Source organism: Cervus elaphus, chromosome 18 (genome assembly GCF_910594005.1).
Source record: "Cervus elaphus chromosome 18, mCerEla1.1, whole genome shotgun sequence".
Classification (NCBI taxonomy): domain Eukaryota; kingdom Metazoa; phylum Chordata; class Mammalia; order Artiodactyla; family Cervidae; genus Cervus; species Cervus elaphus.
Window position 1 is genome coordinate 92,415,901 of NC_057832.1, and position 17,686 is coordinate 92,433,586.

At 40.7% G+C, this 17,686-nt stretch overlaps 1 protein-coding gene across 2 annotated transcripts in view; it reads left to right on the forward strand.

Annotated features, from left to right (window-relative positions):
- Nucleotides 1–17,686, forward strand: part of CPED1 (cadherin like and PC-esterase domain containing 1) — a 314,311-nt gene that overhangs the window by 274,003 nt on the left and 22,622 nt on the right. For both annotated transcript variants that reach the window (XM_043872163.1, XM_043872162.1), the window contains 3 exons: nucleotides 14,090–14,310; nucleotides 14,573–14,674; nucleotides 15,100–15,187. In XM_043872163.1, the coding sequence (XP_043728098.1) occupies nucleotides 14,090–14,310; nucleotides 14,573–14,674; nucleotides 15,100–15,187 (411 nt within the window). The remainder of the gene's footprint in view (nucleotides 1–14,089; nucleotides 14,311–14,572; nucleotides 14,675–15,099; nucleotides 15,188–17,686) is intronic.

Genomic DNA, 17,686 nt, shown 5'->3' on the forward strand with positions numbered 1-17,686 from the left:
ACCCAGTCCCATGCTGGTTTTCTCAGCACACATGGGTAAGAGCTGGCCACATCAACTGACAGTTGGTGGTTCCGAGCAGCTGGCCTTGTCAACTGCAGCTCTCACAAGACTCTGCAGTTGAAATGGCCATCTGTGGCTCAGACAGGCAGTGGAATGTTTCTGCATGTAAGACTTCTGCTCCAGCTCACCCCAGGCATGACACTGTTTTCACATGCTAACCTTCCTGATCTTCTCTCACATCCCCGGGCAGGTCTTGCGTGGACCTCGCTAGACTGCTTTTCCTTTAGTGCGGCTTCTAAGCTGGTTTCTTGGACATGTGGTGTCTCCTTGCTAGGCGTGCTCTGACTAGGTAGATTCCAGCAGAGTTCTCGGACGTGCAAACTGGGCGAATAGACTGAGATGCTTGGGTATCGTGAAGTAAGTAATCCTTCTCCAGATTTTAAAGTAGTTTTTAATTAGATGGACATTTCCTTACAAACTATGTATAAGCTCTCACACACAGGCAAGACTGATTTCAAAAACCAACTTTTTAAAGATACTCTATGAATCATAAAGAAAAAGAAAGTGTTAGTCACTCAGTTGTGTCTGACTTTGCAACTGTGTGGATTGTAGTACAACTGCATAAACTGTAGCCCACCAGCTCTTGTGTCCATGGAATTCTCCAGACAAGAGTTTGATACATAATGATCACGTAATAAATATTTGTTAAGTAAATGAATACATTAAAATCTTGTTTATTCCTAATCATAAATCTGTACAGTAAATATTGTTATATCTGTTTTCTACTTAAGAATATTGAAGTTCAGAGAGTAATTCATCTGTGATCATACATCTATGTGAGCTGGCACAATTTAGGCAGTTTTCACCACCAATCTGGACAATCCAAACTCCATATCTTAGAAACGTAGGACTGGAAGCAATGAAAATACTTGTTAATTTAAGAAGTCAGACTTCTCCATACCCTTTCAGAATATCATTCTGACCTCAGAATTTATAGTGGTCATGAAGATTCTAAGTGAAAGTGTTAGTCACTCAGTCGTGTCTGACTCTTTGTGACTCCATGGACTGTAGCCCACCAAACTCCTCTGTCCATGGACTTTTACAGGCAAGAATACTGGAGTGGATTGCCATTTTCTTCTCCAGGACATCTTCCCAACCCAGGGACTGAACCTGGATCTCTTGCATTGCAGGCAGATTCTTTACTGTCTGAGCCACCAGGGGTGCCCAGAAGTCACACCTTTTTTTTCACACCTTTTCAGAATATCATTCTGACCTCAGAATTTAGAGTTTTCAAGAAGATTCCAAGATGTCACCATATATTAAACTGAAAGTAAATGTTAAAATTCGTCACTAAAGTCTGTGGCTTTGGGCAGGACATACTGTTTCTCAGGCTTATTTTGTTCATCTGTTAAAAAAAAAAAAAATTTGTGAATCTTTATGATCTAATCCCATGCTGTAGATTCATCAACTTTGTAAAAAGTGAAACACCTTCTTCCCTCTGTCTTAAACTACCCTAGCCTGAGTGTCTTAAATAGACGTTTGTTTCTCACAGTTCTGGAGGCTGAGAAGTTCAGGCTCAGGGTGCCAGCATGGTCGGGTTCTGGTGAGACTCTGCCTCCTGGCTTTGTGTTGGCTGCCTTGCTCAGATGATAAAGAATCAGTTTGCAATGCAGGAGTAGGTTTCCATCCCTGAATCAGGAGTCAGGAAGATCCACTGGAGAAGGAAATGGCAAACCACTTCAGGATTCTTGCCTGGAGAATTCCATGGACAGAGGAGCCTGGTGAGCTACAGTCCATAGAGTTGCAAAAGAGGAGGACACTACTGAGTGACTGACACTGTAACATATTAAGTAGAGAGAGCCAGAGCCGGAGACACAAGAGACACAGAGAGCTCTACTGCTTTCCTCCTCTTATAAAGACACAAATCCCCTCGTGAAGCCTGCACCCTCATGGCCCCATCTAAACCTGATGGGGGCTTTGCCAGTGGGTCAGTGGTAAAGAATCTGCCTGCCAGTGCAGGACACCCAGAAGACATGAGTTCCATCCCTGGTCGGGAAGATCCCCTGGAGGAGGAAATGGCAACCCACTGCAGTATTCTTGCCTGGAAAAGTCCCACGGATAGAGGAGCCTGGCAGGCTACAGTCCAAAGGGTTGCATAGAGTCGGACATGACTGAGCAGCTAAACAATAACAGACCTGATTACCTCCTAAGGCTCCACCTCCTACTCCTGTCACCTGTTGAGGGTGGGATGGGGTTAGGGTTTCAACAAGTGAATTTCGGGAGGACACAAGCATGAAGACCACAATGCTGTCTTTGTTCATTTCAAGGCAAATTATCAGCAACTCTACAAAGTAATGATAGGAAAAAGGGAAGATCTTCTTCTTACCTGTTTGAGATGGTGTTACGAAAACTGAAAATAAAGGCATGTGTTCAGATCAGGGGATCCCCACACAGACCAGCCAGGGCTTCTTTTAGTGACTATTTGGGTCCAGAAGTGTCTTTCAGACATGCAAGCTTAGAAACTCAAATTTACCAACACACTGACCATGGTCCTAATGCTAGGACCATGCTCCAATTAAATTAGTATCCTGGTCTGTTTTGTTTACCAGAATGCTAATTTACTCTATACACAACAGGGGAGTATTGTACATTTTTATCAGAAGAGCACAACCAGAATTAGCAAAACCATCCTGTAAGCAGTATGGAGCGTGCCTGTGGAGAGGAAGAAATGGGTGTGGGTGCCAGGGAGGCAGAGGCTGCTTAATGGAAAAATTCCATCATCGACACTGAGGAGGCAAAGAAAGTAAAGAATATGTATACAATAATCCCATCAGCGTAAAACCTAATGCCTCCATGCTTACATACAGAAAATTTCTGGAAGCAACAAGCCTTAAGAGTGATTACGTAAGTGCAAGGGAGTCGGGGAAGAGTGGGATGGTGACAGGATTGGCCACATGTACTGCCAAGCTGGGGGCAAAATGGAAATGCGGGATCCTGTGGTCAATAATTATTATGAATTTTGAGAAGGCAAAAGCAGAGCCAGAAAGCAAGTACAGGACCCTTATATACAAAGACCCTATGTGAATGCCCAGGTCACATGGCCACAAAGCCAGTTCACGGAGTAAATTATGGTTTTGTGTGTGTGTGTGTGTGTGTGTGTGTGTGTGTGTGTGTGCGCGCGCGTGCTCAGTCATATCTGATTCTTTGCAACCCCATGGACTGTAGCGCACCAGGCCCCTTTGTCCATGGAATCTTCCAGGCAAGATTATTGGAGTGTGTTGCCATTTCCTTCTCCAGGGGATCTTCTTGACCCAGGGATTGAACCCTCATTTCTTGTGTCCCCAGCATTGGCAGGCCGATTCTTTACCCAAGCACCACCTGGGAAGCCTAAATTCTGGTTGATCAAGTGTAAAGATATCTTTTTACATACAGGTTTCCTCCACTATCCACAAGTAGAGCTCTCCAATGAAGTCTTTGGTAAATCAAAATAGATGAAGCTGAAGAGTACTCCCCATTTTCTGAAAGTTCAATTTACAGTTCTTTGCTTTCCTGAAATTCCTAGGTTAGTACCTGTTTTTGCTCACCAAAAGAAACCTAAAGAGGACATTTGCTTTTAGGAAAAAAGCCTGTCCTAACATAGATCTTTTATAAAAAGAAGTGGCATAAATTGAACTTTTGGAAAGCAGGGGATACATGTGTGTATTACCTTTATCTTTACAATAGTGAGCACCTTTTTAAATCCAAAAATTTCTATTTTAAAGAATTGTATACATCAGAACTTGGGCAGAGGTAGTGGAGATGAAAAGCAGACAAAAATAGAAAGACCTTTTGTATTCCGAATCACAGGATTTGGTAATGTGCAGACAGGTTTATGTACTCATATACCACACAGCACAGAGATGGTCGTGTCAACATTCACGATTACGACTATGAAATAACACTTATTTGCAGAAAGCTCCACTTATGACTAGGGCTTGATAACAGAATATTGTCCCTGCATATCTATTTCTCATTCTCTCAGAGTAAAATGTAAATATACTTGTGATCTTGAAACTCTTTCCTTTCATTACTGAGACAATTTCTCATCCAACCCAGAACTTTTTATAGTTACCATTCTATTTCAAAGACAAATGTTGGATTTGCCAGAAGTTCCATTTGGATTTTACCATAGGCTGTTCCATAAGATGTTATAGAAAAACCTAAGTGAACCTTTTGGCCAGTCCAGTACATGTTAAAGCATATCGTTACAAAAATAGAAAAAGAAGTAACACAAACAGTTTTTTATAAATGCTCAACTTTTTGGGGGGTGTCGGTAGGGGGCACTTTTTGCCATGTCAAACGTTCAAGAAAAGAAACATATTATTTGAGTGATATTATACAGAAATTCAGTTTACAAATGCCTAAGTTCAGCAGGGAGCAGGAAGTGCCTCTGACTGGCTATTAGGAATGAAGTGACTTTTTAAATTCATTGAAGACATCGGAGTAACTCTGATGCCCCAGGTCAGAAACGTTGCAATCTCAGTTCTCCTTGACATGTTATCAGAGAGTGGAATCCAGCTGATCACTTAACACAGTTAAGCCCAGACCACTTTTTCTAACTTGTGGGCTGTCACCTTGTTTATTCATTTACCTGGCTTTTGTTGAGCTGTGAGTCCGTTCTAGGTGTGCACAGCAGGATCCTCCAAGGTGCCAGATATCTAGTAGGAGAAGACAAATGAGAGAGATGTGATCTTTACAGTATAACACAATCATTGCAGAGGTTGGAGAAAGCCCAGAGGCTGACACCTGACCTGGACTGGGAGAGTCTTGAAGATTTGCTGAAAGAGAAAGTGCCTGGGCAGAGTGGTGTTGATAGTTACAAGCAATCTACCAATCACATGAGTTTGAAATAGTTTAATTGAACTAGAAAGAAAAAAAAAATGAAGATCTTCATTTTTCTCAAAAGAACCTGCAATGAGGGTCATATCACTCAGGCTTTGTGCTTCCTTTGATTTTTCTCTTACTGGAGGGAACAGAGAATGGAGGAAACAGATAATGGGCAGGAACCAAGCAAGTGAAGGGTATATGGAGATGATTCTGAGTTACTTATGTTCAATTTGCTCCAATTTATGCATCTTGGATTGTGTAAAAGTGGAGACATACCTAGACATGCAATTTCTAATGGTGTAGTGCCCTTTCTCATTTGAAGGCTTTCAATTACTATGGAAAATGCAGACTTTTTACAGTGAGAATCCAACATGTCACTGTTACCATGTATAGTAGTGCAAATATACTTTGTGCTACAAAAAACAGAACTTTATTTTAAATTTCAATCAGGACGACCTTTAAGGAAATACATTAAACTGAGTTGTCTTTCTCCAAAGAACCAAATTTAAAGGAGACAGAATTTGACTGGGCCTGTGAGACTTATTGGAAAGTTAGGCCTTTAAATAGTGTTCTACTTTCTCTAAAATCTCGAAGCACTCATTTTTCTCAGTTGAATTTCCTTATGTTGTTATTATGACCTTTGACATCATTTTACTACTGCTTTACATTGATGAGTGGAAAGCTATACTTGGAAATGGAGGCCCACCTGTGGAGAAGGAAAAAAACACGAATCAATTGGGGTTTAAGAGGTGGTTCAAGTTTCCTGTAGCTTTGACCAGGAATGTCACTGCACTCCATGTGTAAGGGGGGCCAAACTTTAATACAGTTATTAGCCTTTACTTCTATGAACGGGAGGCTGGTCTCTGAGAAAAGATGACTCAGGGCTTCTCAGAGCGCTTGTATCAGTTTCTATGACATACTTGTTCGTGTCTGGAGGTAAATATGAGAGCCCTTTTAAACTCTAAATTTATTCAAATATGAATTATTTCATTTGAAGGCTTTTGTAAGTACGCATAGGTTTTATGATGTACCATTGTGCTGAGTCAAAGCAAAATCCATTGAAAAAGTATAAGCTAGGTGTTAAACTGTACTCTGATGAATGTTTCTAAATACATACACACCTCTTTCTTACTCAGTAAATTTTGAATGGAACAGTTATAAAAATTTATCAGAGCATAGTTTTGTAATCCACAGTGCAAAATACATAAGAAATCGTTTAGAAGGAGAATGAAATTTATAACTGAAAAAACTTAGGAGTCTGACCAAACTGAATAAAATGAGCTTTTATTTTGTTTGTCAGTTGAAAACATAGTTCAGCTGACAAACTCAGTAATTTTATTACTCAGTAATAAAATACCTGACAGAAGAGTGCAATTAAGAAAGGAAAATATAAAAAGGCAATATTTACTGAAAGCATTTAAGCTCAGCTGTTAAAACAGGAAATGTAACTTACATTTTTAAAGCAATGTTTGCAAGTACAGTACTGTCTTGAACTTAAAGGTGTTTACATATTTGAAGTACACCCAACTTATAATAATATGTTCTGGTTAATATGTGAATTCCATTATGGTTACACAATTCATTGTTGCTTGTCAGTTTCAATAAAAAGAGGTGAATAGAAGGAAAGGAGTGTACCTGACTCTTACCAGGAAAGGATGGCATACACATAAAGCCCACAATACAGAGGCAAGGGCAAAATAGATAGGTACTTTTGTTCCAAGCAGCTAGACTATCCATGTCTAGGTGATATTGTTGTTTGTTTTTATTTTTGCCAAATTTCATGTGTTTTAAAGTGACTTGTCTCTATGTCAGTTTTCATCTGTTCTTGACCCCAAGAGCAATTTGGTTGGTCATGTATAGCCAGTTTGATCAAAATGCATCATTGAAAAGCATTCATTGCAATCATATTGCATTTCATAGAGAAATGCTTTTGTAGAATTTGATTTTCACACTGCCCTAAATATCATTAGCCATCTGATCAGTCTCAGCTTCATATCAGAGCTGACTCACCCTCTACTACCTCACTTGGCAGTTATCTTATGAGAGTGGTGGTGCTCAATCATGAGGCTCATGGGAGTCACTGTGGAGCTTTCTAAATGTATAGGCTATGCTTGGCCCTGGACTAGATGTAATGAATAAGACTACTCCTCACTTCACTTTCATTTCCGTTGTTTACCACGATGAGAGCTCCACAGTAAGTAGGTGTTGCCAGGATTAATGGACAAGGAGCTCCTATATAATTTCCCCTCTTGGAAGGTTCCAGTGGGCTCCAATTAACTGGCTGAAATCTGTGCTGGCATTTGCATGCACTTTGTTGGCTCTGAAGAAATATCCCCATTTCTGTGAATATTGAAGATAGAACCTATGCAAAAGGAAAGAAAGAAAGAAGGAAAATTATTTTAAATCAAGGTTTTCTCCCCCGTCTATTGATTCTACATATACCCACTTCCTTTTCAGCTCCAACAGATCAGAAGCATCTGAGACCCTAACAAGTGACCTTTATATTGAGCTATCACAGTGAGCCCCCATTGCTCCTCTTCATTTCTTTATAACTTGCTTTGCTAACTATTCCTTGTTACTTTTGGTGAGTTTGGAGAAAGGAGGTAATGGAGTTAAATATTTACATATGTAGGTGTCATCATCATTAGTTCCCTTTATTCATGATGAAACAAAACAGGATGAAAATTGCTTTATTTTATATTTTAATCAAAAATTCTGAAAGTGTTTATTGCATTTTCACTGATAAATGATTGTTCTTGCTTATATTTGTCCCAGAGAACCAGTTTCTCTAAGAGTAGAAGTCCTTTTATGCATCATATGGATGATAAGTTTAGCCGTTCATATACTTCATGTTGTTGCTTAGTCACTTAGTTGGGTCTGTTTTGTGACCCCATGAACAGTAGCCTGCCAGGCTCCTCTGTTCATGGAATTTCCCAGGCGAAAATACTGGAGTAGGTTGCCATTTCCTCCTCCAGGGGATCTTCCTGACCCTGGGACTGAACCCGGGTCTTCTGCATTGCAGGCAGATCCTTTACTGACTGGGCTACAAAGGAAGCCCTCCATATACTTCATACTTTTGCTAATTCACAGGTGGAAAATCTGAATTTAGCGGTTTTTTCCCCCAGACTTAGCATGTAAGAGAATGTGGTAAAGACTAGCTAGGTGTTCATCAAACTCATTTCTTTCGCTTCCTGGCACAAAGCTTGGCTACACTCAGTCTCCCTTGCAGTCAGGTGTGTGACCGTATGATTGGGTTTTACCCAATGGTATGTGAGCAGCAGTGACAGGCCCATCCCTCAGGGTGGACCCACAGGAAACCTGGCAGCTCTTTACTCCTCCCCCGGCTAGATATCAACACCCAGTGAGTTCTCAGAAACTGTAGCTAAGAAAGGCCAGGTCTACTCATCCTGGGACGCTGAATGACCTCCCTGCCCCCACACATGCCCCTGCCTCGAACTACCTGGACCATTTTCCTGAAGAAGTAAACGTCGATAGTGTTTAGGCCACTATACATTTCAAGGCTCTATTTGTTAATAGCACTTAGCCTATGTCACCTAATGCAGGGACTATATCATGTTGAGAAATTTAGAAAAGAAAATAAAGATAATTAAACCATTGCATGGTTTTTAAGAAGACTTTTAAAATAAGCGCAAGCTTTAATGAAGCCTAAGAACAAGGCGTGCTTCTAGGTCTTAGAGTCCATGGCGGTATGAAATATAGTAGAAAAAACACCAGACCTTATACTTTTCAATGACATCCTGCATGTCAAGTTTGGGGAATAGCAACAGATGCAAAACTCTTCTAAACACATCTTTGTTTCCTGCTGATGAGCTGATATCCAGCCTCTCATGCCGCATTGAGACACAGATGTTTCTGCTCCTCTCCAGAGCCCACCTTGATGGCGGTAGACTCCCCAGGACCAGAAGAGAGATGCTGCATAGGAAAATGCCATTCAATCTTTGGAATAAAGCTGCTACTGGAATCCAAAATATTATTAACGTTATTCCTGTGATGGGTTTTATTGAGCCAATGCATAATCCTTCCCTATTAGTCCATTGTTCTATAGAGGTAGAAGTAAAGTTACTTAAGCTGATTAATTTTGCATGAATTTTCAAAATGCTTTTAAACACAAGGATTTAATCTAATTGCTGCCCTTATTGCTGACTGATTTTTTAATTCACATAAGAAGCCAATATATAAGGTTGATTTTTACTCTAGGCAGTATTCTGGACACTTGAAATTCAACAGTTAAAAAAAAGAAAGAAAAAACTTCTCCCTGTGGTACTTAATATCATTGGAGCTTTAAAAAAAATTTGTAGGGAGAAGAAACAGTTATTTTAATATTTTATTGCTAACTGATTATTTTTATAATTGCATATTGGTTAATTGTACTTTTTCTTCTTTGATTGCATCTGCCAGCCAACACCTGGGCATGCTAGTATAAAGCAGTAATTTTCACAGGAAAGAAGAGTTTTTTTACAAATTGTATGGCTAGTTATACATATATGTTATCATAATTTAGACCCTTTACATTGGAAGTTGAAAACAAATAACCAACTCATTTCCTTTGAAAAATTCACCAAGTTGAATGATCTAAGTAAAGACCAAATACGAATCATGTGGCTGAAAAGAACCACTCTTATTCCTGGTATTATTTTCTAATTGTGTGCATTTTAAAAGCTGATATTTTGAAGTTAGAAATCTTTTAGTTAGGAATACCAATTAACCTCTTCCCAAAACAGCTTTCTCTACAGAACCAGCAATCTTAAATTCACAAGTGCATTTACATCTTAGTTATAATTTGTCATTTCTATCTTTCATGAATAGAAAGGCACTGGGATAGAATAATTCTCTAGAACATAGTCTTCTATGTCAGAGCTGTGTCTACTAGATTCAAAAAATGCTATCTCGCTGTTTGCAGTTTAGAATTTGTCTTGCAGATGGCGGTGGTATTTTGCAGATGCCCCTTCCTTCTCCCTGGAGCTTGTTAGTTACTGATGAGCAGTGAAGACATGAGGGACTGTTCAGAGGTTGTCAGTCTGCTTGATTCAGAGTGTGCTTCACCAGCAACCTCCAAGCCCTGTTGAGAGTCTGTAACAGGGTTAGTAGGACAAGAGAGAGGATGCTGTGATTTAGGCACTTCCTATCTTCACTGACTTTTTCTTTGAAATAGCTAATGAATTTAAAGTGCCTGGGGACTTCCTTGGCAGCCCCGTGCTTCAGACTCTGTACTTCCACCACAGGAAGCATAGGTTCGATCCCAGTCGGGGAACTAAGATCTCACATGCCAACTGATCCCAGAGTACATATTACATAAAACCAACAATTAACAGCCGAAGTATACACTACAGTAACACAAAGCAATACAGAAATGCAGCCACTTAGAAACTGAAGCTCCCTCTCCTAAATTTTGGATCAATGAGAAATCCAAGATGGTTACAGAATGCTTGTAAGAAAAAAATCATATGAGCTAGTTCCTATTAAAACAAAGCAAACTGATGGCACTAAGTTGGTGTCATATAAAAATAAAATCAAGTGCCTAGAAATGCACCAACTCAAAGGACATGAGTTAGAGCCAATTCTGGGAGATAGTGAAGGACGGGGAAGCCTGGCATGCTGCAATCTGTGGGGTCACAAAGAGCTGGACACGACTTAGCAACTGAATAGCCAACAAGCGGTGCACTGCAGGGCGCTCAAGAAGCATTCCAAAACGCTTCTTGGCTTTCCTGTGCCTTCATGCTGGCTCTTACTTCTTGTGTGCTGAGTGCCAGAAATAAGTATTTAAAAGCTCATTCAGGTCTTCTATGGTGTTGCCATTATTTTCCCCAATTTATACAGAAAGAAATGAACCCATGAAGAAGTCACATAATTTGTCTAAGATCATCTGGTTAATAAATAACAGTATCTAAGAATTCTGAAAAACAGATTCTTTGCCTCTGTCATTCATTGGTGGGCTGCATCTTCCTACAACCCCACAGAAAAGACTGGACATTTAGAAAATATGTTTTCTCTTAGGAATAGGCAGCTACTTGGATTTTCTTCAGCTTCTATAGCCCACAGCACAGACGCCCAGTGATCTTACTGGCTGCCCAGAGATAATGCTAGGAGGGACTGCATCTTGATACTGAGATGGAAAGAATCTGTAAGAAAAATCTGTAGTGGAAATTTAGCTCAACTGGGTTGCCAAGGTCTCTTACTGGTATTGAGAGCTGAATTGTGTTTCTACCCAACCAGATTCATGTTTTGAAGTCCTAGCTCTCAGTACTTGAGAATGTGACTGTATTTGGAGACAGGGCCTCAAAAGGGGTAATTAAGGGAAAATGGGGGCTTGCCTGGTGGCTCAACGGTAAAGAATCTGCCTGCAATGCAAGAGACCTGGTTTGATCCCTGGGTTAGGAAGATCCCCTGGAGGAAGAAATGACAACTCACTCCAGTATTCTTGCCTGGAGAATCCCATGGACCGAGGAGCCTGTGGGGCTACAGTCCATGGGGTCACAGAGAGTCAAACATGACTGAGAGACTGACCAGGAAAAATAAGGTCATTATGCTGGGCCCTATTCCAATATGACTAGTGTCCTTATAAGTAGAGGAGATTAAGACACAGACATACACAGAAGACCATATGTGGACACAGAAGATAACCATCTACAAGTCAAGCAGAGATGTCCTCATGCAAATACTTTGATCTTGGACTACTAGGCAAGAATCATGAGAAAATAAATGTCAGTTATTTAAGCTACCCAGTCTGTGTTGCTTTGTTATGACAGCCTGAGCAAACTATTAACAACACAAATGAAGTTGGGTCTTTACTAGTCTCTGAAGTGAAGAGCTTTTCTGATTATTCAGAGTTCCCTTTTAAAAATCAGAATTCTGGACCAGAAAAACAAACAAATAGTTACAGGTCAAGTCCAATAAGGAGAATTTCAAGTGATTTCACAGAGTATTTTTCTTATACTGGGATGTTGACACTCCAGATGGAACTTGACCTAGAGGATCAGTGAATGGGACCTTGACATCTTAGGTCACTCTGTTGAGCTTGGTGATGCTTATTGTAATAGTGATTGGAAGGGAAATTCTGAACGAGAATGCCTTCTGGATTTCTTCACACTACTACTTGAATACACTTACCATGAAAGAATAAACCTTTGCAGAGCCTCACTAAATTCATTACGGATGGGTGAATGCAGTAGTGCCTGACAAGTGATGGCAGTGACCACTTTAAAATCAGAAGAAAATATGTGTATGACTATTGCAAAGGGGGACTTCCCAGGTTGCGCTGGTGGTAAAGAACCTTCCTGTCAATTCAGGAGACATAAAAGATGTGGGTTCAATCCTTGGGTCAGGAAGATCCTCTGGAGCAGGGCACAGCAACCCACTCCAGTATTCTTGCCTGAAGAATCCCATAGACAGGAGCCTGGTGGGCTACGGTCCATGGGGTCACAAAGAGTTGGACACAGCTGAAGCAACTTAGCATGCAGCACACAATGCAAAGGGAAATCTCAACAGAAAGAGTGAAGAACTGAAGAAGGAATTAAACCTTATCCAGAGGCATTAAAGGAATTGTCTCTAACAAAAGTCCCTTTGACTTTCAGTTCAATAAATATTTTTAAAATGCATGCATAGTACTATGGGGGAAATCAGAATTTAGAAATTAATCTTGACTCTGGCCTTAAATACTTATTGATATGATATAAGAAAAAAAGATACAGTCACAAATAGCTGCAATTTCATGTAGTCTTTGATAAAATCAGTAATGGAATTGAAAATTATAATGAAGTCACAGAGGACAGAAAGGTCATTCTGACCGGGGCATTGGACAAGACCCTCTGGGAGAGACGTCCGTGTTGAGTCTGGAGGTTGTGTAGCATTTATACAGACTAGGTTGCAGAGGGCAGGGCTTTCTAGGCAGATGGATTAGCACAAGGAAAAGCAGATGTTGTTGACTACAAATCATGTTCAGTGAAAAAGTAGAAATCTGACCTGCTTACTTGAAGGAAAGTGTTGAGAGGATGGGGCCATTGACCCTGCACTTGGAGATCAAGGACTTGGATTTGAGTCCTGTGTTCCCCCATTTACTAGATTTATAACCTTAGTCTCCCTGAGCCTCAAATACCTCATTTGTGAAACAGAGATAATGACTCATATCTCATGATTATGGAGATTAAAAGTGAGTACTCAGTGTGAAATCTTCACCTAGCAAAAGCCGACACGCAATAAAAATTCAGTAAATGTTAACTGAACCTCGGAGTTAAAACCTGACTCCGCAGAACATGGAGAGCTGATAAGGTTTTTGAGCATGAAAGCGAGATGAGACATTTGGAAATTTATCCCAGAATTACTGTGTGGAGAATGAATTAGGGGGCAGCTATGGTGCAAGAGGGCTTCCCTGGTGGCTCAGATGGTCAAGAATCTGCCTGCATTGCAGGATCCCTGGGTTTGATCCCTGGGTCAGGAAGATTCCCTGGAGAAGGAAACAGCAACCCACTCCAGTATTCTTGCCTGGACAATTCCATGGACAGAGGAGCCTGGCAGGCTACAGACCATGGCGTGGCAGAGTTGGACATGACTGGGTGACTCACACACATGTTACAAGAAGATGTATTAGGCAAGTGTTAACAATAGCACACCTTTGAGGCCATGGAGCCTCAAGCAGGACTGTGCTTATGGAATTTAAAGGAGGTGATAGATGAGAGGCTTCCATGGCAAATGGCCCTGGGACGTGCACCCTGGAACACAGACTGCTTTTCAGAAAATCAAATTCTAGTTCTGTGGCTCTTTTCTCAAGTAGTAGCATGACCTCTATTGAGCTAGCTAACCTCTGTGGATTCCCAGTTTTCTCATCTACAAAATCAAGAGATTGGAACATCTCTAAGTATTCTTACAGCGCCAGAATACTTCACGCCTATTTGAATCAATAACACGTTAAGCTGATTAGATGAGAAAGTGAAGTGCCTAAGAGGGATAGAGAAATTAAAGATAGCATAAAGAAAGCAAAGAGCTTTAAACATGAGTTAGTGGGTCAGTGGGTGATGTCATTACTAGGAATATGGAAAGGGAAAATGAACAGGCTTGGGAGAGAAGAATTAATGTCGTTTCTAAGAGTTTAAAGGGCTGTCCTTCAATTGGATGTATGTCTCTGTTTTCATCAGGTTACTTGTTTTATATTGTCTCCTATATCTTATACACGTCAGATTTGAAAGCAAAATTTTTTTTTAACTTGTAGATTCTTTTCATTGGAGATTCAACCAACAGAGGGATAATGTACTATCTGATTGAAAGATTGAATGAAACCCTGAAGGAATGGCAGAAGGTGCATGGCACTAAATTCTACCACAATGTCAATGGAGGGAAGACCTTGATCAGTTACTCCTACTATCCCCAGTTTTGGATGAGCCCTTCATTGAGACCAACATTTGAAAAAGCCCTTGAACATCTCTTGCAAAGGTACAATGGAGCAGTTTTGAATGAAACCATACCACAATGTACTGATGTTTTACTAGTAGTCATGATTGTTTGCTGTGTATCAGATGTGCTGAAAAGTTTAAATACCAAGTATTAATAATATGGCTGAAAACGAGGTAGAAATGATAAGGAGGTCTTGTGATCAGGATGCCAGCTAGGGTTCAATGAAATGTGAGGCAGTGCTGTTAAAATGTTTGCCATCTGTTTCAAGGCAACACGTGTTGTTTTTCTTTCTGGATTTCAGATCAGGTCCCCTGGAGAATACCAGTCAGACTGTATTGGTTGTTGGTGGTGTTCAGTGGCTTAATTCCAATCATCTGCAAATTATTCACAAGGTTTTAAAGAGGTAAATTCCTGCAACAATAATTGTCATTTGTATTCTAAATAAAAAAAATTTACTCTCGATGTGAGTGAATTTTATCAAGATTTTATATAAAGAATAACTTGTAATTTAGAATCCAGCAGTTCAAGTCTAGTTTTAAATGTTTCAAAAATACTTTTGTATCCAATTGCAACATGGCTCTTCAGCATCCAAGTTTTCATTTACTACAAACCAAAACATGCCCACTGACATATAAAACTCTATCCACAAACACACATACACACACACACACACAAAAGCACTAAGGTACATCAAATCTACAAAATGAGAATTTAGTCCTACATGGCAATTATCACATTCTAAAGGAATTCCGCTCCACTTGCTTGTGTAAATACGGACATCTAGAAATGTCATCAGAGTTTATGACTTGAGATCTGTTTATTTCACAGGGAAAACTTACTCAATATCCTTGTGATCATCAAAACGTTGGGAATTGGATTTCATTTGCCAGTGGATGGAGTACACTTCTTAACACAGGTAAATCCATATTTTCCAGGCTGTGTGAACTTCATGGTTCCTGTAAGGATCCTTGCTGGTGCCTGAAAAAGGACCCAAAAGGCACTGTATAACCTTCAACAACTTTCATAAAATTAAAAGGAGATGGTACACTTAAGGATTATGATTTCAAATCAGTTATAATGATTCCTGGAAATAAGGGGACAGTCCAGTTCAGTAACTCAGTTGTGTCCGACTCTTTGTGACCCCATGGACTGCAGCACGCCAGGCTTCCCTGTCCGTCACCAACTCCTGGAGCCTACTCAAACTCATGTCCACCATGTCAGTGATGCAATCCAACCATCTCATCCTCTGTTGTCCCCTTCTCCTCCTGCCTTCAATCTTTCCCAACATCAGGGATTTTTCAAATGAGTCAGCTTCGCATCAGGTGGCCAAAGTATTGGAGTTTCAGCTTCAGCATCAGTCCTTCCAATGAATATTCAGGACTGATTTCCTTTAGGATGGACTGGTTGGATCTCCTTGCAGTCCAAGGGACACTTAAGAGTCTTCTCCAACACCATAGTTCAAAAGCATCAATTCTTCTGCACTCAGTTTTCTTTATAGTCCAACTCTCATATCCATATATGACTACTGGATAAACCTTGGCTTTGACTAGATGGACCTTTGTTGGCAAAGTAATGTCTCTGCTTTTTAATATGCTGTCTAGGTTGGTCATAACTTTTCTTCCAAGGAGTAAGCGTCTTTTGATTTCATGGCTGCAGTCACCATCTGCAGTGATTCTGGAGCCCCCCAAAATAAAGTCTCTTACTGTTTCCATTGTATCCCATAAGGGAAACATAAGGGGACACCAGCCCATAAATAATGCTTTGGATTCATAAAGAAGAAAGTTGGACCAGAGTTTGAAAAAGTAAAAACCTGAAGGTTAGATGAGAGGGCTTATGTTATAAATATCCTCTTCCCTCATTCATGTTTCAGACACTGTAAAGACTCCTGCTAAAAATCACATAAGAAATTATCAGTATCAGTGAGTAATTTGGAAAAGAGTGGCTTTGGGGAAGAGGATTTCTGACCGATTGCTTTCAGAATTTGTCTTTGAAGTAGTATCATTCATTTTGCCTCAGGTTGGATGTTTATAAATGAAAGGAGTTGAGGCCTCTGATCAGTTTTCATAGAAGACAGTAAATCGGTAGTCTCAACACTAAGTACAAGTCTCATTAAAGAAAGACACCATCTGTAGGTAAGAGAACCAGCTGCTCTTGGTCAGCTAGGAGAGCTCACAGGCAGCCCGGATTGTGTGCTGTTGCTCAGGGGGAGCTCAGGAAGCACTGGGAATTGGGGAGACAGGAAGCTGTCCATTGACTGAGTCAACCAAGTGAGATTTATTTTTGTGTCAATTACAAGTGCTCCTAGCTTTCTCCAGCACACATCACAGGATCCCAGTCTCCTTTCTCAAAACTTTACTTTCCTGGCCACCAGATCTGTGATGCAAAAGTATGAGAAATAGTAGAAAGTGGTCAAAGTAAAACCACCAAATTCAGCTTCTTGAAGTCAGGTGGGGTTAAGGTCATGTAAAGTGAGTTGAGACATTTGGCATCTGGGGTAGCTGAAGGGTTTAAGACAGTCAGGGATTAGAAGAGGGGTCTTTTGATCATTTCTTCTATGGGTTATGAGTTGAATCTCCTTTAATGTTATTTGAGGTCTGCAGGTCATGTTTGCAGTTCCATACTTGAGGACTCTGGTAGCTCCACTTTGCTTCCTTGATTGTTCCGGCCTCTCAACCGGAACTGGAGGACCTATGATGCCTCCAGGTAGATTTAGAATGAACTTATCTCAGCAAACAGATCTTTGGCACTTACCATGTGCCAGAAACCATGAACCATGGTGCCTGCCATCAGGGCTTCGATGGTGCTCATCAGTTTTGCAGACTTGGTGAAGATGAAAGGAAGGAAGAAAAAGAGGGGAAATGATAAAATAAAAGAGAAAATTATGGTGGTAAGTAGAGGCAGAAAAGAAACCTGAACTCATCATCAGACGCTGGCATTCATCGTCCTCATCGTGGCCATTCAAGATGTGGCCTCCACCTTCCTAGGTAGACTTAGTCCTTGCATCCAGTGCATATGTACCCATGTGTACTCACATGTATACACACACACGTGCACACACACACATGCACTCACTCCACTACTGAGTGTTTCGGCTCCTCAAGCACGCCTTGCTCTCAGTCACCCCCAGATCTTTAAAGCTACTGTTCCCTCTTCTTGGAGCTCACTCTCCACCACCAAGGGGAACTTTTGTTCGCCCTTCCAGTGTTAGGTTAAGTACAGTTTCCTCTGAGAAAACCTAATTGAGGACTTCTGGACTGGAAAGACCCTGGACTCAATAGGCTGTTCCTGCCCCGAGCTCCTGTAACTGTCTGATGTCCTTGTCTGTGTCCCTCAGCAGATCCCGTGCTTCGTTGTCTGCCCCCCGCCCTTCTAGTCTAATCTTAGTGGGAGCAAGGACAGGGTAGGGGAGGGAGGT